This window comes from Stegostoma tigrinum, chromosome 5 (assembly GCF_030684315.1).
Source record: "Stegostoma tigrinum isolate sSteTig4 chromosome 5, sSteTig4.hap1, whole genome shotgun sequence".
Lineage (NCBI taxonomy): Eukaryota > Metazoa > Chordata > Chondrichthyes > Orectolobiformes > Stegostomatidae > Stegostoma > Stegostoma tigrinum.
In genome coordinates this window covers 95,349,970-95,373,940 of record NC_081358.1, presented here as the reverse complement: position 1 = coordinate 95,373,940, position 23,971 = coordinate 95,349,970, and the positions used below count along the sequence as shown (strand labels likewise).

The following is a 23,971-nucleotide window of genomic DNA, read 5'->3' as shown; positions in this document are numbered from 1 at the left end:
GGAGCAGTGCTAAACTCGGGTAAGCCATTTATAGATGCGAGTCATTCTCCGGCTCCACCACCCAACTTCCACATTTATACCAGATCAGACTGGACAATGGCACGCTCCACAATCAAATACATCAATGTGACAAAGAGTGGGCAGTTGTGTGGAAGCAAGCTGGTGCCTGTGGAACGTCCTTTGAGAAGAGGGAGGAGAGGAGAGGAGAGGGGAAGAGCAGGGAAAGGTTTACATTTCTTATTCCATGAAAACAAATGATATCAGCACATTACTTAACCCACAAGAAAAATAAACCACAAGCGAACTGGAAGGGGTGGAACTTAGTATTTCAAATGTTTATTTGGAATAAGATGATAATTTCAAAGAATATAAAATTTCTTTGTCAAACACAATTAAGTAATAACAGCACAATGAGATGAAGATTAAACGGTCTGCAACAATTCCAGGGCAGAAAACCCCTCAACTGCATCTCTTCATGCTCAGGAGAAAGTTCCAAAAAAGAAGACATCAGCCAAAGAAAGCTGACGATTCTTCAAAATCCCAGATACCTATCATTTACATTTTATCAATAAAAAGTACACCAATACATATGAGGATAACGATTTGCCTTAAATTGGTATTACAGACAATAAATCAGTGGTAATACTTTGTAATGCTGGACATTGGTTGTCATTTTAGTTAATGCTGCAGTCATTTTGATTTTCTCTACCTTAACATTTCTTTTAGAAGACTGACTGATTTGCCCACCTTGAGAGCACAAAATTCAATGCCGATCACTGTAAAGATTTTATTTTGGCCAAGGGAAAGCAATAACAGCTTCCACCACACTCCATTCTCAAATCTAGCTGTAGCAGAGGTAACAGCCACAAATAATGCTCCCGAAATCCCCACTGGGTGAATGTCAACGAAGGATCACAAGTTGTACAGGAACAAAAACAGAAGTTGCTGGAACAGGTCAGCAGGTCTGGCAGCACCTGTGAAGGGAAAAAAAAAGACAGAACTAACGTTTCAGGTCCAGTGAACCGAAACGTTAACTCTGATGTTTTATTCACAGACGCTGCCAGACTGGCTGAGCTTTTCCGGCAACTTCTGTTTTTGTTCCTGATTTACAGCATCCGCAGTTATTTTGGTTCTTATCACAAATTGTACTTCTTGTTGCCTTGTGCTCAATTGTCTTTGGGAATTGGAAACTATTTGTTCTGTTTCCCATTTCACACTTTTAAGTCGGTCACCCCACAGTTGTGTTAGTTCTGTCTGAGGACAGCTGTGCTGTCTTCCCACTAGGGCCGAGATTGAGAGACTTGCAAACTCATGTCACCTAAGACTAACGAATCATGCACCAACTGCAGAGTCGAACACTTTACAACAGCCTGCCACTCCCAAAGTCAAACATACCCGTGCCCCCAATAAGTTACATTTTCAGAATTACCAACTTAAAAGTCAGTTTTTTCTTGAATTCTTTTGGCCTTTGAATATAGTTCCCCAAAGCCACCAATCCCCTGTCCATCCAAATAACCATATATTGTGTGGGAGCCTATCTAAATCTTTGCAAGATATTACAACTTAAAGGGTCACATTCAACATTCTATTAATGTGTAGTTCTCAAACATGTGTGACCTCAGACCATGTACAGATGGGTGAAATTACTCTGCAGATCACCTACTAACCTACTCGCTTTCCTGTGCCATTCCAAAACAAGTCAACATATAGGAAAGGCTGGTGTCGCAAGCTGGAGAGTTTCAGCCTCCGGCCTGGGCTTCATAGTCAGCCACTTCATCCTCTTCAATTTCAGCTCCACAGCGATGAAAATCTGTTCATTTTTGTACAGGGCAACAGCGTCTTGAACACTGCTTATTAAGTGATGATATTGTTGCTGGTCAGACCTACGATAATGGATGCTGTGCAAGTCAAAGCCAGTCTGGTTGTGGGATGTCATGGTAACGGCAGGGATAGGATTTCTGGCCTGTTGCCTGGCTTCATTCATGCCAATGTCTCTCAGTAACTTACATCTTGAACCATGTACAGAAGGCCTGGAGAAAGCCCATGGGCCACTATAAAACCACTGAACCTATACAAATTGCAATGGAGGACAGCAAGGGACTGAACATTTGCTAACATCCATCACCCATTTCTTTAAAACATAGGTAGTGTTGATAACAAAATTAGCACTTCTCCAGCTTCAAAGCTGGAATTCAGCATTGACTGGTGCTACAGTGTCACATCCAGCAAGGACACGTTCTTTTTAAGTGGAGTTGCAATTCCAAAAACAAAGGCTCATTTGTAAAATAAACAGAAAGGTTCAGTTACTTTTTGCAGTCAGACTTATTGTTCAGTCGGCCAGTTTATACGTAGAAGTTTTGCAGGGGAATCAAATCAACAGGCAGTTGAACAGCACCTAAACTATACGAGCCTGGCTTAGGAATCAACAAAATCAACTGAAACTGCTCATGTACACAAGGAGTGTGAACAAGACTGTAAACTGACTGGACATCCAAGCCAGAGGTCCAGAAATGCCATTAACCATCTAACCATTAATTAACTCAGCCACATTAGGGGCATTTAAACAGTTCTTGGATAAGCATATGGATAATGATGGAATAGTGTAGGGGGAGGGGGTTAGATTAGTTCACAGGTCGGCGCAACATCGAGGGCCGAAGGGCCTGTTCTGCGCTGTATTGTTCTATGTTCTAATCCAGTTTGGTGCTAAGAACCATAAATTCCTTTCTCTTGTTGTGGACAAAGGATGAAGCTTTTTCTTACCGTCCAGAGGCACACACCCATCCCTGAGTAAGAAGTGCCCACAACAGTCTTTGATCATCTCGAAAAGTGTGATGGTATTTCAAGCTGAAGAGTTCACCGATATATGCTATCCCAGGCAAAGAAGTCACTGAAGTGAGGAAGTGGAGTGAAGTCACTAAAAGGGATCTGTTTTATTTTTAAAATTGTTAATTCACAGGATCAGAGCTTTGTCAGCATTTAATACCCATTCCCAATTAATTAGCCTTGACAAGTTGGTAGTGAATCGTCCTCTTGAATATATCAGTGGCTCACTGACAACGCAGAGGCCAGTGAAGAATTGGTGTAGGTCTGAAAACACGCAGATCAGGGGAGCAAAGATGTCAAGGTTCCTTCCCCAAGCAGGTACAGCCAACCAGACAGGATCCTACAACAATCTGCTGGTTTCACAGTCATCATTTTCATTCCAGGTCAATTCATTGAATTTAAACTCCCAAGCTGATATGTTGACATTTGATCTGATGCCTGTAGATATTTGGCAAGAGTTCTTGGATTCAGAGTACAGTAACATTACCAATAGCCTGGCTTACCCCACTCAGATGGGACTGTCAGCACCTTACAAAGAGAAGAAATTGAGCAAACAGGAACCAGTGAAATGCAGCAGACTGTTCTGCCCACGCAGCTCATGCATAGGATACCTAAAAATGAAACAAAAAGAAACTCACATCTCAAAACATTCTAAGATGTGGGCCAATGGCAAGGCTTCATCCACTGAGTTTCACAAATTCCATTCCAATTCCATTACAGCCAAACCGACTGTCTCACCATTCTGTCCTAGCTACGTTTTCTGATTGAAAAAGTTGAAGAGATTCAGCACATTTTGAGTCTGGGGCCACCCCCTTCTGCCAAGAGAAGAATCTTCAACACACGAAGAGGGTGAGGGTGGGTGCTGAGGGTGGGCACTGCTCCTTGCGTCACAACAGTGAGGTCACAGCTGACTCTGATTTGAGACACTGTGCGATGTCCTCCCTCTCCATCCTCCCCAATGCCTTGCAGAGTACATCCAAGCTGCCACCATCCCTCATCGACCAATCAGACAGCAACGTGTGAGCCGGGTCCTCTCCACGGCCAATGGTGGCCACCCGCTCCTCATCATAGCCCAGGTGGCGTGCCAGACTGCGCCAGTCAGGTCGGGTGCCATCCTGACTATCGAGCAGCTGTTCAACCTCTTGGCGTTTCTGCAGTGGGAGCTTGCTGTACATGGATGGGTCAACATGAACAACTGACAGGAAAGAGGGAAGGAAAAGAACAAAATCTGGTTAGACATCTAGTTATCTATACAAGAGCCACTATTGAGTGTTAACACCTGAAATCTGGACAATGAGACAGAAAACAGCATGCCTACGATTGAATGAAACATCTAACTGCAGATGCTGGAGACCTCAAACAAAAACAAATTGCTGGCAAAACACAACCAAACCGATGAAGAGTTACCAGACTCAATGTTAATTCTGCTTTCCCACCATCGATGCTGCCAGACCTGCTGAGTTTTGCCAGCAATTTGTGTTTTTTTGTCCTAGAATTGAATTACAGGCTAGAATCTAAACTGAGGGATTTGGTTAATTATAGGAAAGAGAACAGCGGGTATCCAGGAATAAATTCCAGGTTGCAGCTAACACGTGGCATCTCACATGGTCATAAGGAGGACGTCTTCCTTGAAAGCAGAACCCAACCTGAGGAAAGGAGAGTGCATGAAACAGCACTCCTAGCTTTCAACTCCAAAGCCACTCCACTATTTCGCCACTTTTTCCATGCATCTAATCCCGAAACCTACAGGCAATGAAGGCAGACTCCTACCAGTGGCTCAATCTATTACAGGATTAAACGTCTGATCTAACTTTCTAACTAAACATACATTGAGATCAGAGCTGAGACTGGCTACAATGCCTCTGCAGCAGCACAAAACATAGACTTTGATGAGCAAGTAATGCACGGAAGGATTTTCACAGCACGGACAATGTCGGTCACTGGCAAACTGTCATACCCTTACTGAGTTGTGGCTCATGGAGGCTGTGGGTGTCAACAAACACGCCGCTGTCACCATGCAGCTTCTCGCCTTCAGGTCCCGCGTCAAGTTCCCCAGCTCGAGCCTTCGCCAGCTGCTTCTTCTGCTTACACGTGTTCCAACTGTCGGGGGAGAGAGAGAGAGAGGCAAAGAAGTGTAAGAGCGAGGGAAGTGATATTAAAGCAGGGAGACTAAGAGCGGGGCAAGTGCCAGCAAGAAAAACAGGAAGGGCAGAAAGGAGCAAGTGAGAAATGATGATGAGGAGGAGTGAGTGAAAGGAAGATGAGAACGAGTCAACAACAGGTGTCTCGGAAACAGGAGAGGGGTTTGGCTTATAAAACGGAGGCAGCACCTGAGGGTAACAAGACACAAGGAGAGCTACAGGCAGTGGGATAAGACCAGTAGTTAGGCTCATCCACCCAACAGCACAAGCACAAAATCCAACTACATGAGTTATTTAAACATCTCTCATTCCTTCACTTCTATCCCCCTCCCCACCAAATTCATCTCTTCCCTCTTCTCTGCTGCTAACCAAGTATTTAGGACAGACCAGGGATTAAACTCCAGGCCTTTGGAAGCTCAACCTTATGCTCGGTGGTGACTTTCCTTCCTTTCTAGAGGTGGAGGACACCGACAGTAACAAAATGTGAAGAGCCATTCGCCCTTCCCTGAAATCAAATCTTAATCTGAAGTTATTCATCTGTAAAATTCACCATTTCACAGTGACGTAGATCACAAGTCCCATGATGACTGCTGCAAGGATAGAAAAATAAACTGGAATGATGTTCTTTCCTGTATCGTAGGCAGTGAAGTTGACTGTACCAGACGCAGGTTCCACAGGATTGTCAAACTTGGTGTCATCTCTCACCGGTTCCACTTCTGGCCTCCTCAGCAGTGACGAGTTTTTGCCTAAACAGGAAGTAGGAGGGAATGAAAGCTACATTTTAGATCCACTGTGCAACAAAGCCACTGCAAACAATTCTAAGTTTAAGAAACAGCAGAGCTGAAAATCAAAATAATAGATGCTGGAACTGAAAGAACATAGGAAGCATTTCGGACAAAAGAAATAACCCCAGGGTGTGATTACAGGCTCAGTTCAGAAAACTACAAACTTCTAATCATTGTGTAAATTTATTCAGGACAGCATTTTATGCCGACAGGTCTAACAAAGGAATGGCTCAGTTCTGGAACTAATTCTGGGGAATGAAGCCACATAGCCGTTCCAGGTAGTGAAGATAACCACAACACAGCAGGTTTAGAAGTTTATGGAAAAGGGAAAAGACAGCCTGCAATAAAGGGGGCTTTGGTTTTTCCTTTGGTTGGGGTTGGGTGGGGGAGTGCACAATCTTATTAAAATGAGGCAGGATTTGGCCCAAGTAGACTGTGAACAGCTACATCTACTGGAGTGCGAGTGCATCTGTGGGTGTTCAAACTGGAACTGGTAAAAACACAGGCCCAACATGTTCCCTTCAGGGTGAAATGTAGGAGCAACAAGTCCAGGGAGCCCTGGACGTCTAGGACTATTCAGGACTAAATATGAAGGGAAAGAGGGGCTTTCAAACAAGTACAGAAGGGGACAAATCAAGGGCAGTTCTAGTGGAGTTCAGACAGTGCGGGGGGAGGGGCACTTAAAGCGATTAGGGGAGCAAAGTGTTTCATGACAAAATACTGATGGGTAACTTAGGGAGAATCTAAAGGCATTATATAAATAGGGGTAAGAGGGACTGTGAGATTCTTGAGAAAATTAACTCCGTCAGTGAGGAGGTTTTGGGCTTAAAAAGTGGGAAATGTTTTTGACTTTTATCCCAGGCTCCTGTGGGAGGATATTACAGGCGTTCTGACCCAAATTTTTAATTCCCCTCTAGCCACACAGAAGATGCCAGAGGACTGGAGGACAGCAGATGTGGCTTCACTTTTCAAGAAGAGTGGTAGAGATAAACCAGGAAATTAGAGCAGTGAGTCTCCCATGAGTGGCATAGAAATTAGTGGAGAAAAATCCCGAAGGCGAGAATTAATCTCCACTTGGAGAGATAAGTTTTGATCAGGGAAAGTCAGTATGGCTTTGTCAGAGGAAGACCATGCCTAATAAATTCAACTGACTTTTTCACAAAGTGGCAGGTCTGTAGATGGAGGATATGATTGTGCTGGAGCGAATGCCAGGGAAATTCACCAGGATACTGCCTAGAATGGGGCAGTTAGGCTACAAAGAGATTAGATTAGGATTAGATTCCCTACAGTGTCCCTACAGTGTGGAAACAGGTCCTTCGGCCCATCCAGTCCACACTGCCACTTGAAGCATACCACCCAGAGCCATCCCCCTATAACCCACACACCCCTGAACACTATGGGCAATTTAACATGGCCAATCCACCTAGCCTGCACATCTTTGGACTGTGGGAGGAAACCGGAGCACCCGGAGGAAACCCACGCAGACACGGGGAGAATGTGCAAACTCCACAGAGAGTCACCCGAGGCTGGAATCGAACCTAGGTCTCTGGCGCTGTGAGGCTGCAGTGCTAACCACTGAGCCACCGTGCCGCCCTGAAGAAGCTGCATAAGCTCAGGTCGTTTTCTTTGGAGCAGAGAAGGCTGAGAGGGGACCTGATTGAGGTGTATCAGATTATGAGAGGCATGGACAGGAAGCAGCTGTTCCCCTCAGATGAAAGGTCAGTAGGATTAGAGATAGGGAGCATAATTTTAAAGTGAAGGACCGGAGGATTTGGGGAATTGATGAAAATTCATTTCACCCAAAGGCCAATGGGAATCTGAAATGCACTGCCTGGGAGGGTAGCAGTGGCAGGAATTCACAACTTTAACATAGTACTTGGCTCAGTATTTGAAACATTCAATTCTATGGGCCAAATGTTGGAAAGTAGGACTAATGCAAAGTAGTTTCTATCAGTGCAGGCACAACGGGCTGAAGGGCCTCTTCTGTAGTGTATGATTCTACAAGATACAGGTCTAAAGAACAGGACTACATTACCTGTAGTTTACACCAATTGTGAAGATAGTGTGATGAGGAAAAAAAAATGGAAACAAGCCCGGCTCTCTTCCCTGGCATGAAACTCTGATAGCAGTTTGGTGTGTTTGCAAAGTCTTTGAGTGTCTCGGGTTATGATCCCTGGAGTACAAAACAATTGACCTGTAATCTGTTTAAGGTGTTGAGAATGCTGCGGATGTTGGGAGTTGGTTCAAACTTTTAAGATAAAATGAAAATGCTTGAGTAACATTTATTGTTGCATCATAGATTGCGCACAGGCTCAAAGGACTAAAAATTGCACAACCAAGTGGATGTCCAGAACCATGGGGGTTGGCCTGATATAGAAATTCTCGATATTTTTAGAAAGGTCACTGTGTAGTGCTTCACAGGGCAGTGCAGTGCAGCCCAAAAGAAGTTACAGATTGAACCAGAAGAAAACAGCAATGAGGATTCCAACAGGGGGCCTTACTCAGGCAGACCGTATCAGAGGTCACTTGGCACTCTTGCAGAACAAACTGATCCTGATCACAGGTCCGACAGGGCACACATGGCTCAGAGTTGCTTGCTTTCTCAGAGAAGGTGCCTTCAGGGCAAAGCTCGCACACGACATCTCTGTCCCTGGTGCACTGCTCCAGAACCTGATTGCCACGGGGACAGATGGTACATGGCACACAGTTCCTGCTACCAGCCTGCAGGTAGTACCCTTCCATGCACTGACACTGGGTGTCTAACGTGGCATTGCAAAGGGATAGGATCTCCATCTTGTCAGGACAGCTTGAGCACAGCTGACAATGAGAGGAGCTGGCACTGGGTGAGAAAGTCACACCTGCAATAAAACAAGCAAGGCAATGGAATTAGTACAATCTAGGAGTGTTCCCAGCTTTAATTCCCAAATACTCCCCTACCAACCCATACAATTTGTAAACAGATAAAGAATTTGCACCTTTCACAGTCCCCAAAACCACTGAAGTACTTCGCAGTCAGTGAAATACTTTTCTGTATAGTCACTATTTGTAAATCTGGCATGAAATCTGCACACAGCAATATTTTAAAACTGTTAAAAACGTGACTGGATAATCTGACATTAACAGAACAGCAACAAACGTTCAGGAACCTGGTAAATCTTATCTGCTCTTCTTTGGAATAATGCCACTTTATTCTTTGCAGCTACTCAAGTGCCAGGGAGTAGGGAGGTCCATCTGAAGGGATGCACCTTCAACAGTGCAACATGCTCTCACAACTTCAACACATTTATAGTTTTTATTCTTTATGAGGGAGAAAAGCGTGGCTGGCTAGGCAGCATTTATGGCCCATGCCTAATTGCCTAGAGGGCAGTTAAGAGTCAACCACATCCCTAAGGACAATTAGTAAACCAGTTGGGTTTTTGACAATGGATTCGTGGTCATCATTAATTCTTAATTCCAGATTTTAAAGAAAAATTGAATTCAAATTCCATTCACAGCAGCAAGATTCAAACTTGGGTCCCCAGAACATGATCCGAGCCTTCGGATTAACTGTCAGGCAATAACACCACTAGGCTATCAACTCCCCACTCAACACTACATAGTTTTTCTTTACCTAATATTTTCTAGTCAACCTGTTCAGTCGTGTTATTACACACCTCAGGAATAGGTGGGAGTTGAACTCAGGTTGCTCTGGTCCAGGGCAGAGACACTACAGCAACACCACAAGAGGGTCCTCAAAGTTCCATAAGGGGTCTGAACCAGAATATTTTCAGACTCGGATGGTTATCACTGAGCTTGATATGTCATATGGAATAAAAGAGGTAGGAACAATGTAGACACAGAACTGGCTAAAAGACAAGCAGCACAAAAACCGTACAACACAGGAATGGGTCCTTAGGCCCCTGGTATTGTACCAAAAATGCACCAAACTAATCCATTGTGTCCACCTTTGGTCCATATCCCTCCATTCCTTGCATATTCATGTGTTTACCTAAAAGTCCCTTAAACACCCCTATTGTACCTGCCTCCTCCACCACCCCTGGCAGTGCATTCCACACTCCTACCACTCTGTGTAAAAAATCTTGCCCCCTCGTGTCTCCTCTGACCTTTTCCTCTCTGTCTTAAAGGCATGACCCCTAGTATTAGACATTTCAACTCTGGGAAAGAGATTCTGGCTGTCATTAATGAAATGTTATTTGGTGATACATTTTGGTCAAAAAACTTGAAAGGACAATAACAAACTAAAGGGTACAACTTTAAAATGGCCGCAGGACCACAGAGGTCTTTATTATTTTATTGGATATGGACATTACTGGCAAGGGCACCATTTGTTGCCCATTCTAACTGCCCTTTAAACTGAATGACAGACTGGGCCAGTTCAAACAGTCAACCCTGCATTGCTGTGGATCTGGATCTACATGTCAGCCAGACCATACATGGGTGGCAGGTTGATCTCCCTAAAGGGCATTGAACCAGATGGCGATTTTTTTTAAAAAGCAACTGATAGTTTTTCATCAAGAAACCATTGCTGGAATTAGCTTTAAAACAGAATTTAAATTCCACCAGCTGCTATGGAAGGATTAGAATCCTGTCCAAAAGCATTACTGTTGGTCACTCGATGACTTATTCCAGTTGTTCCATCATCTATCCATAAAAGCATTAACGACGGCCCAAAGGTTGAGAGAGCAGTTAAAAAATACCAGACCTTATCCTGGTTTTGTTAACAGAAGCATAGAGTACAAGAGCAAGAAGGTTACATTGTTTTAGTTCCTTAACAAGTTCAAAGTTGCTGGAAAAGTTCAGCAGGTCTGGCAGCATCTGTGAAGAAAATAACAGTTAAGGTTTCGGATCCGGTGACCCTTCCTCACAACTGAGAAAGTTCTGAGGAAGGGTTACCGCACCCGAAACGTTTACTGTTTCTTTTTTCACAGATGTTGCCAGACCTGCTGAGCTTTTCCAGCAACTTCTGTGTGTGTTCCCGACTTACAGCATCCGCAGTTCTTTCGGTTTTTATTTTGCTAAGAACCTGGCCTGGCCTCAGCTGAAGAATTGCGTCCAGTTCTGGCCGCTGCACCTTAGGGCAGATGGGAAGGTATTGGAGAGAGTGCAGATGTGCTTTCTAAGAATGGTTCCAGGAATGAGGAATTAATGTTTCTTAAGATAGATTGGAGAAGCTTTATGACTATTTCCCTTGGAGAAGAGAGCTGCAAAGAGATCTGGTTACAAGGCATTTAGACAGAGTAAACAGTGAGAAAATACTCCCACTCACAAATGATTGAAAACAAAGAGCACTAATTTGAAGTAATTGCTAAAGTAAGGTTAAAAAATACCGCAAGTGATTAGAGTCTGGAATATACTGCCAGAGAGCATGGTGGTGGCAGGTTTAGCACAGGAATCAAAAGCGAATTAGATGTTATTTGAAAAAGAGCAATGTTTAGGCTGTAGGGAGAAGACAGAAGAACAGCACTAAGTGAGATGCTCATTTGCTTTATCTGGGCTGAGTTGTTCTGTAATTGAGAATTAAAGCATGCACGTTGATTTCAAAACAAGACTAGTGCAATGAACAATGCAGACAGTTTGAGAAGGGGGAGAAAAGGTGGGAAGCAGAAAGGGAAGAAAGCCAACATTACCTTAAGTGGTTACAGACTGACTGTACATACTTACCATCCTCACAAGGCTGACATTGGGTATTGGTGGTGTTACACTCTTTAATGACACCATGACCTGCAGGGCAGAGGTCACAGCAGTCACCCTCCAATGTAAATTGTCCGCTGCGACAGGAGTCACCCGGCATCACCTGCAGCATCAAGAAAATTAAACGAGATTGATCAGTAAGGGTAAGGCCAGCTTTTCCTCCTTAAGATACCAATTTGCACCATGACTGCAGATTGCTACAAAGTGGCTGTCTGAGACCTAAAACCGAAACACCCAAACAGCAGCCCCTCGCTGTATAATCTGTAAATGAGAGTGCGAAAGTAGTGTAACCTGCCTTTCAGTAACTTCTAGTGGTTAAAATAAAACAAACCCGACACTCACTTTACAATCAACAAGTAACAATTTATTTATCTAACTCTAACAGAGAACAAATCAACTAAACTGTTAACAAACCAAATAAATTCATTTTACACACTAACTATTCTCAAATAAAGCAAGATTCTAATGGTATGTTGTTCCAATAAATACAAGACACACTTATCTACGTTAAAAACCATAGAATTTAGCCTCTCGAAATTGCAGTCAGATTATGTATCTTCCAAGATGTTCTGTGCCTTCTCTGATGTTTCTTCTGTCAGGAATATTACTGAGTTGTGCCATTGATAATGTGGTTATTTAGATGTTGCTTTCTCGAGGACAGAGGATGCTACGAGAGCCAACGATTCTCTCAAGAGCTGAGCGCCATTAGCTTTGGCAGATGGCAGCTAGCTTTGGGGTCTCTGTTCAATTGCCCCTTTCTTTTTATACCCCTAATGATGTTTCACTATTTCTAAAATAGGCCATAAATTTAAGAGTTTTTTTGATATCCAAGCACTTGGTTCAAAAATTGGCTAAATTCAAAAGCTGTTGTATTGGTAAAACTGTTGTTTGGACTGCTACCTCTATGTCCTTTCACTACTAATATTTCAAGTCGTGTGGCCTCTGTGTACTTGCAAACTTTCAAGCTGCTGCTCACAAACATCCATTTTAAATGTCTAAACACAGAAAAAGCAAATGACCTTTTAAAGAGACCACAAAATACTCTCCCCCCAGCATTTTACGAACACCAAATTCTAAATTCCTGCCTCTCAATCCACAGGTACTCTACCCATCTTTTTTTAAAATTCACTTGTGGGATGTGGGCATCGCTGGCTGGCCAGCATTTCTTGATCATCCCTAGTTGCCCTTGAGAAGGTGGTGGTGAGCTGCTTTCTTGAACCGCTGAGGTCCTCCTGCTGTGGGTTGACCCACAATGCTATTAGGGAGGGAATTCCAGGAGAGCGAAGGAACGGTGATGTATATCCATCTCAGGATGCTGAGTGACTTGGAGGGGAACTTGAAGGTGGCGGTGTTCCCATGTATCTGCTGCCCTTGTCCTGCTAGATGTAAGTGGTCGTGGGTTTGGAAGGTCCTGTCTGAAGATCTTTGGTGAATTTCAGCAGTGCATCTTGTAGTCGGTACACACTGCTGTTACTCAGTGGTGGACAGTGTGGATGCAGTGCCAACCAAGTGGGCTGCTTTCTCCTGGATGGTGTCAAGCTTCTTGAGTGTTGGTGGAGCTGCACCTATCCAGGTAAGCAGGGAGTATTCTATCGCACTCTTGACTTATGCCTTGTAGATGGTGGACAGACTTTGGGGAGTTAGGAGATCAGTTACTCACCATCGTATTGTGAGCTTCTAACTTGCTCTTGTAGCCACTGTGTTAATGGGATGAGCCAGTAGAGTGTTTGGTCAATGATAGCCCCCAGGATGTTGACAGTGGAGTATTCAGTGATGGTAACACCATTGAATGCCCAGGGATGGTAGTTAGATTGTCTCTTACTGGTGATGGTCATAGCCTGGCATTTGTGTGGCATGAAGGTTACTTGCAACTTGGCAGCCCAAGCCTGGATATTGTCCAGATTGTGTTGCATGTGAACATGGACTGCTTCAGTATCCGAAAAGTTGTGAATGGTGCTGAACATTGCACAATGATCGGTGAATATCCTCACTCTTGACCTTATGATGGAGGAAAGGTCATTGGTGAAGTAGCTGATGATGGCTGGGTCTAGAGGAACTCCTGCAGAGATGCCTTGGAGCTGAGATGACTGACTCCTAACAACCACGACCGTCTTCCTAGGTGTCAGGTATGACTACAACCAGCGGAGAATTTGTCCCCTGATACCCACTGATTCCAATCTTGCTCGGGCTCCTTGACGACACACTTGGTCGAATGCAGCCTTGATGTAAAGGGCTGTCACTCTCACCTCAGCTCTTTTGTTCACATTTGACCCAAGGGTTTTCATGAGGTTAGGAACTGAGTGACCCTGGTGGAACCCAAACTGGGCGACTCTGAGCAGGTGCTGCTTGATAGCACTGTCAATGACACCTTCCATCACTTTACTGGTGATCGAGAGGTGACTGACGGGGCGGTAACTGGCCAGGTTCGGTTTTTCCTTATGTTTGTGTATATTACATACCCGGGCAATTTTCCACATACACCAGTGTTATAACTGTAGTGGAAGAGCTTGGCTCTGGGAGCTGCAAGTTCAGGAGCACAAGTCTTCAGCACTGATGTCAGGATGTTGTCAGGGCCCATAGACTTTGCTGCATCCAGTGTCTCCAATGGTTCTTGAGATCATGTGGAGTCAATCGAATTGGCTGAAGACTGGTGTCTGTAATGCTGGGGACCACTGGAGGAGGTCGTGAGGGATCAGCCACTCGGCACTTCTGGCTGAAGACTGCTGCAAATACTTTAGCTTTATCTTTTGTGCTGATGTGCTGAACTCTTCCATTAATGAGGATGGAGATATTTGTGGAGCTTCCTCCTCCACTGAGCTGTTTAATTGTCCACCACCTCCATTCACAACTGGATGTGGCAGGACTACAGAGCTTAGATCTGATCTGTTGGTTGTGGAATCATTAAGCTCTTTCTATCACTTGCTGCTGGTGCTGTTTGGTGTTTCGCCAGGCTTCACTAAGTTGACACGTCACCTTGAGGTGTGCCTGGTGCTGCTGCTGGCATCCCTTCGTGCACTCTTCATTGAACCAGAGTTGATCCCCTGGCTTCACGGTAATGGTTGCAAGTGGGATATGTCGGGCCATGAGGTTACAGATTGTGCTGGAGTACAATTCTGCTGCTGTTGATGGCCTGCAGCGCCTCATGGATGCCAAGCCTTGAGTGGCTAGATGAGTGCAAAGCCTGCCCCATTTAGCACAGTGAAAGTGCCAAACATAATAGAAGTTATTCTCAACGTGAAAGAGGGACTCTGTCTCCACAAGCACTGTGCGATGGCCACACTTACCGATACTGTCATGGACAGATGCAACTGCAACTGGCAGAACGGTAAGGATGAGGTCAAGTAGGTTTTTCCCTCTTGTTGGTTCCCTCACCACCTGCTGCTGACCCAGTCTAGCAGCTATGTCCTTTAGGACCTGACCAGCTCAATCTGTCATACTGCTGCTGAGCCACTCTAGGTGGTGGACATTGAAATCCCCCACCCAGGGTACATTTTGTGTCCTTCCCGTCCCCAGTGCTTCTTCCAGTGTTGTTCAACATTGAAGAGTACGGATTCCTCAGCTGAGGGAGGACGGTATGTGGTAATCCGCAGGCGGTTTCCTCGCTCATGTTTAACTCTAAGCCATGACACTTCATGGGGTCCAGAGTCAATGTTGAGGACTCCCAGAGCAACACCCTCCTGACTGTACACCACTGCGCTGCCACATCTGCTGGGTCTGTCCTGCAGGTGGGACAGGATCTATCCAGGGATGGTGATGGTGGTGTCTAGGACATTGTCTGTCAGGTATGACAATGTCAGGCTATTATTTAACTAGTCTGTGAGACAGCTCTCCCAATTTTGGCACTAACCCCCAGATGGTAGTAAGGAGGACTTTGCATGGTTGACAGGGCTGTTTCTGTTGTCGTCTTTTTGGGTGCCTAGCTTGATGCCGGGTGATCCATCTGGTTTCATTTCTTTCAGTCTTTGTAGCAATTGGTACAACTGAGTGGCTTGCCAGGCCATTTCAGAGTCAACTATATTGCTATGGGTCTGGAGTCACATATCAGCCACACCTGGTAAGGATGGTATATTTCCTTCCCGGAAGGATATTAGTGAACCGGATGGGGCTTTTCTGACAATTGACAATGATTTCATGGTGATCAGTAAATCCTTAATTCCAGATTTTTCTTTTAATTGAATTCAAATTCCACCATCTGCCATGGCAGGATTTGAACCCAGGTCCCCAGAACATTACCTGGGTTTCTGGATTAACAGTCTAGTGATAATACCACTGGGCCATCGCCTACCCGTACCCAAGTTCACAATACCTGCCCCCTTAAGAAAACAATGAACCATTGCGATGAAAAGATGGCTTCTTTTTTTTTTTGAAACCTTAACTTCATTATTACTAGATCTATCACTCATTTGGGGCGGCACGGTGGCTCAGTGGTTAGCACTGCAACCTCACAGCACCAGGCGACCTGAGTTCAATTCCAGCCTTGGGTGACTGTCTGTGGGGAGTTTGCACATTCTCCCCGTGTCTGCGTGGGTTTCCTTTGGGTGCTCCAGTCTCCTCCCACAGTCCAAAGATGTGCAGGCTAGGTGGATTGGCCATGCTAAATTGACCATAGTGTTCAGGGGTGTGTGGGTTATAGGGGGATGGGTCTGGGTGGGATATTCCAAGGGGCAGTGAGGACTTGTTTGGCCAAAGGTCCTGTTTCCACACTGTAGGGAATCTAATCTATTCTAAAAATCGTGAGTTACACATTTTACACTAATTCTGTTAAAATATAACATAGAACACTGCCGTTTCTATCTCACATAAACATTTCTCTTTTAAACTTGTGATAAAGCATCTGTGAGAATATGATCACAACCCACAACATGCACAATCTGTAAATTAAATTCTTGTAACATAAGACTCCAATAAAATAATCTGGTGTTCTCGTCCTTAAATCTTTCCAGAAATGTCCAAGGATTGTGATCAGTGTACAAAACTGTCTCTGATACATTGTTTGCAATGTAAGCATTAAAATGTCATAAGGCCATTACCAAACTCAATAACTCTTTTTCAACAGTTGAATATTTTTTCTGGTGGATATTAAATTTTTGAAAAATAACTGTTTGGACTTTCCATTCAACCATCCTGCTGTGACAACACAGCTCCAATACCTACATCACTTGCAACAACAGCAAATTTAAAGGGTTTCAAGCAATTTGCCACGGCTAAATCTGGTGCGGTGTGTTTAATGCTGCTTTTAAATTCTCAAATGCCTCCTGGCATTGTTCTGTCCACCGAAATTTTGTGTTCTTTTCCACAAATCCATCAGCAGTGCTACCACCCTGCTAAATTTTGGTACAAATTTCATGTAGAACCCATTCAATCCCAAAAGATGTATCACTTCTTTCTCCGAGGTTCTCGAAGGTCTTCGTTTTCACATTCCGTGCCCGATATGGTGCCCCAGGAATGTCACTTCGGCCTTCGCAAACTCTGGTCCAAGTCTACAACCAACCTTGTCTTCTGCAGTCTGTCAAATACTCCATGTGATCTTTCCGCAAATGGTTAAAGATCACTAAGTCATCTATGAAGGCGGTACAATTAGTCAATTCTGCAACAACTCTGTTCATAAAGCCTTTGAAGAGTAGTTGGTGCATTTTTCATGCCAAGTGATATGACTTCAAAGTGACACAGCCCTGTTGGAGTGGAAGCTTCTTTCAGTCTCTCCGACAAAAGGTACTTGCCAGTAAACACAAAGCAAGTTCAACTTTGTGATGTAAATGGCCTGTCTTACTTTTACCACACAATCCTCCAGCTTTGGATTTGGGTCTGAGTGAGATTTTGTCACAGCATTGACCTTCTGATAATCTATGCAAAATTGCAGAATACCATCAGGTTTGGGAACTAAAATGATTGGCAAATTCCACTCACTTTGACTCATCCCCATGACGTCTTCTTGCAACTTCACATCCACTTCCTTCTGAACCTGTGCTGCTTTGACAGTATTAAGCCTGTAGGGGTGTTGTTTTATCAGATTAGCATTCCCTACATCATCCTCATGTACTACGGCATTAGTCCTCCCCATTCTATTTCTACAGAAGTCCTCATAGCATTGTAACAAGCTTTTCAATTCAGTTCTCTGTTCCAGGGACAGGTAGCTCACCACCTCTATCCCATTCCTTAAGGACTTCCTCATTATTCAATCTATTCTGAGGCACATCAAAATCCAAATCATCTGAATTTGATTCCTCGCTCTGAGTGGCAGTTACTAATACCAGTTTCTTCAGTTTCCTTTCCCTGTCGTAGTAGTGTTTTAGTACGTTCACATGACCATACCTGATAATTTTTTTCCTATCGGGTGTCTTTACCAGATAATTAGCCTGACTTAACTTCTTCCCAATCTGATAGGGACCACTGAACTTTGCTTTGAAGGGATTTCCTACCATTGATAACAGCATCAATACTTCATCCCCACAGGCAAACTTATGAATTTTAGATTTCTTATCTGTTTCTTGCTTAATTAGGTGCTGTGCCGCCTTTAAATGTTGTCAAGCTAATTCACGTACTCTATTTAATCTTTCTCTCACCTCAGATATGCCATCCAACTGTAAGATCTCTGGCTTTGGACTATCAACTTTTCCTTCATTAATTTTAAAGGCCCTCTTACTTTGTGTTCAAATATCAATTCAAACGGTGTAAACTGAGTCAATTCATTTGGAATATCTCTAACAGCAAATAATACAAATGGGATATCTTATCCCAAACCATAGAATCCCTACAGTGCGGAAACAGGCCCTTTGGCCCAACAAGTCCACGCCGACCCTCACAGTATCCCACCCAGACTGTAGCCCACCTAATCTACACATCCTTGAACACTACGGGCAATTTAACATGGCCAATCCACCTAACCTGCACATCTTTGGGCTGTGGGGGAAACTGGAGCACCCTGAGGAAACCCACGCAGACACGGGGAGAACGTGCAACCTCCTCACGGACAGTCGTCCGAGGGTGGAATCGAATCCTGGGTCCCTGACGCTGTAAGGCAGCAGTGCTAACCACTGAGCCACCCAAATAGGCCTAGTGTATGTGGTATTCCAGGCAGTACCCCATCCAAATACTAACCAGACCTGAGACTGCTTAACTTCTGCGATCAGACAAGATCCTACAGTATAGCTGTAGGATGTGCCCACTCATTTGGGTAACCCTGGCAATACGCCCTCAGTATTGTTTTTAGGGTCGGATGCCACCTTTCCAATGCTCCCCGGCATTCAGGATGCTACGCTCTTGATTTAAAGTATTTTGATGCTGAAACGATCCATGACTTCCTTAAATAGTTTGTCTGTAAACCTGGGCCCTTGGTCTGACTGAATCTCCCTAGGGTGTCCATAATGGATAAAGAAAGCAAGCAACTCCTCCACCACTTTTTTAAAAAATCTTGACATTCTGGAATGGAATTGCCTCCAGAAACCTGATGGACACATGCATTATGGTAAGCAAATGCCAGTTCCCACTTTTGGCTTGAGGGAGGGGACCCTCAATTATAACCTGTGTAAAACGTTCTTCAAATGTGGGAAATGGCATCAGTGACGTAGGTTTTATCACTGCCTGTGGATTTCCTACCATCTGACATGCAAGACAGGTACAGCAAAATTTATCTAGATCTTTATGTAACCCAGGCCAATAAAAATGCTTCTGTATCTAAACCAGAGTCTCCCTCACTGCTGGATGACCTCCTACAGATAACTCATATGCTACCCACAATACATCCTGTCTGTATTCTACCAGCAACACAATCTGGTGAACCTCCATACATTTCTCACCTGCCAAGGGTCTCCATTTCCACCTTAAGATTTTATTCTTAAGGTAATAAAATTCTGGAATACAATCTGATTCCTTTTCCGAGTTGGTTTTCTGATATAAATCTTTTATCGTCTCGTCTTTTTGTCATGAATCTTTCTGAACTAAATACCTCTGCCTGATCCTCTACCTGCTTAGGTTTTCCTTTATCATCTCATCAGAGTGTCAGCTCCTCAACTCCTTCATCTTTCTCTTCTGTTTTCCCTTCTTGTTTTAACTTACGTCCATGGGATCTTGACACTGCACAGTCTGGAAGATTCCAGGCTATTTTTCTTTTAACTCCTCAGTTCCATGGTTCTCTTTGGTTTTTCCACTATAATAGGCATCACTCCCACCTATGATCCAGTTATATCGTTTCTCAGAACAAACTGAATTCCTGGAGTAGCCAATTTTACATCATTCCCACGATCGTTTCCCCACTCTTGTTTGGACTTTCTAGCCTTACGTTACAGAGGGGAACACTACTCCTCTCTCCATTTATTCCACAGATTACCCTTCTCTCAGGCAATATTTAAGAAGGAAAGAAAGTATTTTCATCTCTTACTATTAGAGAATAACCAGCTCCCATATCTCTAAATATGTTAACTTCTTTACCTACTCCCCCATTCTATGGGAGTAAACCTTGCCCATGCAGGTGAAGTCTTTGAAAAGATCAGGCACTATGTTACTTTCCAGCCTGTGACTAGGCTGTGCACTCTCCTGCAACTCCTCGACTTCTCCTGGGATTTCCTTCACTACCACGACCAATCCCACTGGTTTATCCTCTTTTACTGCATGCTTTTCCCCACTGCCTTTCTTAAACCGCTAGCACTGTGACTCTGTGTGTTGCACATTATTGTGAAAACACCTGAGGTCTTTCACCTCTTTTCCACCCTCTCGGGTTTCTTTTTTCACATGTGGTAAACTGTTCCCAGTGTGAAATTTTTTTTTGTTTTTCACTGAACGATCTCCCTCTTTCCCAATTTCTATTCCTCACAGATTAAAATTACTGTCAGAAGTTAGATTTTGATTTATGCACTAATACATATTCATCCTCCATCTCTGCAGCTCTTCTCACTGGTTTAACTTTCTGTTCCTCAACATGATTTCTTATCACTTCTGGAAGGGAGTTTTTAAACTCCTCCAGCAGAATAATATCTCTAAGGTTCTCATATGTCTTCTCTATCTTTAATGCTGTCACCCATCTATCGCAGTTGCTCTGTTTCATTCTTTTAAACTCAATATAAGCCTGACCTGGTTCCTTTCTTACATTTCTGAACTGCTGTCTATATGCTTTTGATACCAATTCATAGACATGCAATACAGCCTGTTTTACTCCTTCATATCCTCCTGACAACTCCTCTGACAGCGCTGCAAACACCTCACTAGCCCTGCCTACTAACTTGGCCTGAATTAACATTATCCACATAGTCTCTGGCCAGTTCATCTTTTTAATCACTTTCCCAAAGAAAATGCAAAAGGCTTCTACATCTTTTTCATCAAATTCTGGTAATGGTTTGACATATTTATCCCTACAATATATAAATATCTCTACCAGGCTTTGCTACAATGGGTTTGCTCATCATCACTATTCTCCTCGCTAAGCCTACCTTCTACCTTCACCTCTATCCTTTTATGTTGACTTTCCTGTTTCAATGCCAACTTCTGAAAATCAAATTCTCTCTCTTTCTCCCCTTCTTCTCTTCTTCCCTTTTTCTCTGCTTGGGCGATTCTTTCCTTTTTTCTTTCCTCTGCTTTTAACTGTAATTCAAACTGTTTCAGTCCCCATTCTTTTTCTTCAGCTAGGAATCTTCTTTCCCTTTCTTTATCCTCTAATTCCAATTGTCTCATTTGTGATTTAATTTTGTTCTAACTCCACTCCACTGTTTCTCTGATATATTTAAATTGTAATGGAGTTAAAATTTCAGTTTTCTTATTACCCCTAGTTAAATCCAATTATAGCGTGCTTGCTAATTCTACAAGTGTCACCTTCTTCTGTCTTTCTCACCTTTCTTGGCAAATCTGGGAAGCATCTTTGCCCCCCCCAGAACCTCTTTAGCAGTGTTAAGAGACATTTTCCCACTTTTGATTTAATCAACAGCAAGCAACCAAAATTAAACAATTTTTCCACTCCTCACTTGTGTTTTATTTAACTTCTAGGGCACTAGTCCCCAGGTCTGATTAAATCTGCTGGGACCTTTTGTACCCTAAATCTGTCCAAATCTGTCCACATCCCAGATGAGTCTCCAGTCTGTTTTAAGTGGAGGTTGACCTGTGAGAACTAAAGGAAACACCCAAACAGGAGCCCCTCACCTTATAATCTGTAAAAGGAGTGTGAAAAGTGGTGTGACCTGCCTTTCAGCAACTTCTAGTGGTTAAATAAAACAAACTCCCGACACTCACTTTACAATCAACAAGAAACAATTTATTTATCTAACTCTAACAGTGAGCAAATTAACTAAACTGTTACCAAATGAATAAATCCCTTCTGACTACTAGCTGTTCTCAAGTAAGGCAAGATTCTAATGGTATGCTGTTCCAATAAATACAGGTCTATATTAAAAAAAAACAGAATTTAGTCTCTTGAAATTACAGCCAGGTTACATTTCTTCTGGAATGTTCTGCTCCTTCTCCATTGACTCTTCTGTCAGGAGTGCCTTCTCCATTGATTCTTTTGTCAGGAATATTAACTATTAGTGTCCTTGGTAATTTGATGGTGTTTTCTCAAAGACATAGAAGAAGAGGCTGTGACAGCTAGCACTTCTCTCGAGAGCTGAGGGCCATTAGCTCTTGCAGACGGTAGTTAACTCTGGGATCTTTGTCCAATTGCCCCCTCCTTTTTATACACTTGATGACATATCATTATGTTGTCAAAACCATCAGACTTCAATTTAATAGTTTATTTTAGTATCTAAGTACCTGGTTCTAATGATTGGCTAAATTGAAAAAGCCTGTTGCCTCGGTAAAACTGCTGCTTGGCCTACTAACTCTAAAGTCTTTTGACACAAATGTTTCAATTTGAGTGCGCTCTGTGTACTTGCAAACTTTCAAGTAAACTGCTCACAGACATCCATGTTAAACCTCTAAGCACGGAAAACACATATGATCTTTTAAAGAGACCATTCAATGCTTTCTCCCTTGCAGTTTACAAACACTAAATTCTAACTTCCTGCCCCTCAATCCACAAATACTCAACACAACTTCGCAAAACAGATCTATACTCAAAAGGATAACAAATTGTGAAGCTGGATGAACACAGCAGGCCAAGCAGCATCTCAGGGGCACAAAAACTGACGTTTCGGGCCTAGACCCCGCTCTGATGAAGGGTCTAGGCCCGAAACGTCAGCTTTTGTGCTCCTGAGATGCTGCTGGGCCTGCTGTGTTCATCCAGCTTCACAATTTGTCATCTTGGATTCTCCAGCATCTGCAGTTCCCATTATCTCTACACTCAAAAGGAACCTTTTTCATTTGACAGCCTCAGAGAGTATGCAGTGGGGGTTTAAACCTATTCTTTAAGATGTCCTGGTAACCATGTTCAATTGAGTCCTAGGCTCAGGCAATGAAGAACCAGCTCAAATTCCCATAATCTACCAGCAGGCCTCTAATGGGCAAGTCACATGAACATTGAGTACAGAGCCGAACATTCACTGTGGCTAACCAACCTGCTTACACAAAAAATGGCCATAGTGACAACATACCCCAGTGAGACCCAATTGAAATGGAGGGCAGCAATTGGGGTCATATCTGTATCTACCTACCTGCTGCTGCACTGGAGTTCCAGCAAGGAACAGGGTTGGACAAGTGGGCTACTGACACAGCACGCATTCAAAATGGACAGAGGAACTGTAAGTGACAGATGAAACTTGTGTTCTCTTTCACTGACAGGGCCACAAGTCATGAACTCTCACACTCTTATTAATCTTCTTCTATTGTCTCTTTGCTGCATCAGAAAACAATGTGGGTCAACTGGAAACATTTACAATTGTGCTCAGAATGCAGGGTGTACATGTTCCACTAAAAACAAGGAACAAATTGAAGACCAGTGGGACTCCAGAGATAAATGTAAACTGAGAACAACTGCAGGTTAGGAAACGGAGATAAGGTTCATAAACAAGAGAGGAGTGGACGATAAAAAAATTAGGAGGGCTAACAGGATCTAAAATTATACTAAAATGTACAAAAATTGAAATATTTTACAAGCACATCGCATGAAGAAAAGTAGGACATCTGTATTGAGAAATAGCAATTAAAAACCAAACAGAAGAGGGTCACATAACTAAAGAAAAATTATTTCACTTTTGTATTCACCAGGAGAGTACAGGTTATAATGACACTGGATGAGGTGATGTGTAATGTCAAGAGTGAATTTTGACATAAAAGGGATGCACTGAATAAACTAAAACTCAGAAGAGATAAATCAATCCCCTGGTCTGGATGGACTATATATTAAAATAATCTGGATGAGATAGCAGAGATATTATTGCTCAATAATGCTTTAAAAGTGCATAATTTAACAGGTAACAATTTAAGAACATGTGCAGAAAATGAAAGAACTTCAGCTTAACATCAATGGTAGGAAAAATAATAGAATAAGAGAATATCTAGAAAAGGATAATAAAATGAATAGCATGCATTTCGCAAAAGAAAATCTGGTTTGATCAACCTTTTTGAATTTTGTGAGAAGTTAAGGGGAGAATAGACAATGGTAGTGAAACTCAG

At 43.2% G+C, this 23,971-nt stretch overlaps 1 protein-coding gene across 2 annotated transcripts in view; it reads right to left on the bottom strand.

The window, feature by feature from the left end:
• Positions 1 to 305: 305 nt before the first annotated feature.
• nradd (neurotrophin receptor associated death domain) overlaps positions 306 to 23,971 on the bottom strand; it is a 44,577-nt gene continuing 20,911 nt past the window's right edge. The window contains exons 3-7 of one of the 2 annotated variants that reach the window (XM_048529520.2): positions 11,411 to 11,543; positions 8,251 to 8,607; positions 5,515 to 5,710; positions 4,781 to 4,923; positions 306 to 4,018 (exon numbers count right to left, since the gene is read on the bottom strand). In XM_048529520.2, the coding sequence (XP_048385477.1) occupies positions 3,711 to 4,018; positions 4,781 to 4,923; positions 5,515 to 5,710; positions 8,251 to 8,607; positions 11,411 to 11,543 (1,137 nt within the window). In that variant the 3' untranslated portion in view covers positions 306 to 3,710. The remainder of the gene's footprint in view (positions 4,019 to 4,780; positions 4,924 to 5,514; positions 5,711 to 8,250; positions 8,608 to 11,410; positions 11,544 to 23,971) is intronic. The other variant, XM_048529521.2, reaches the window with a different exon arrangement.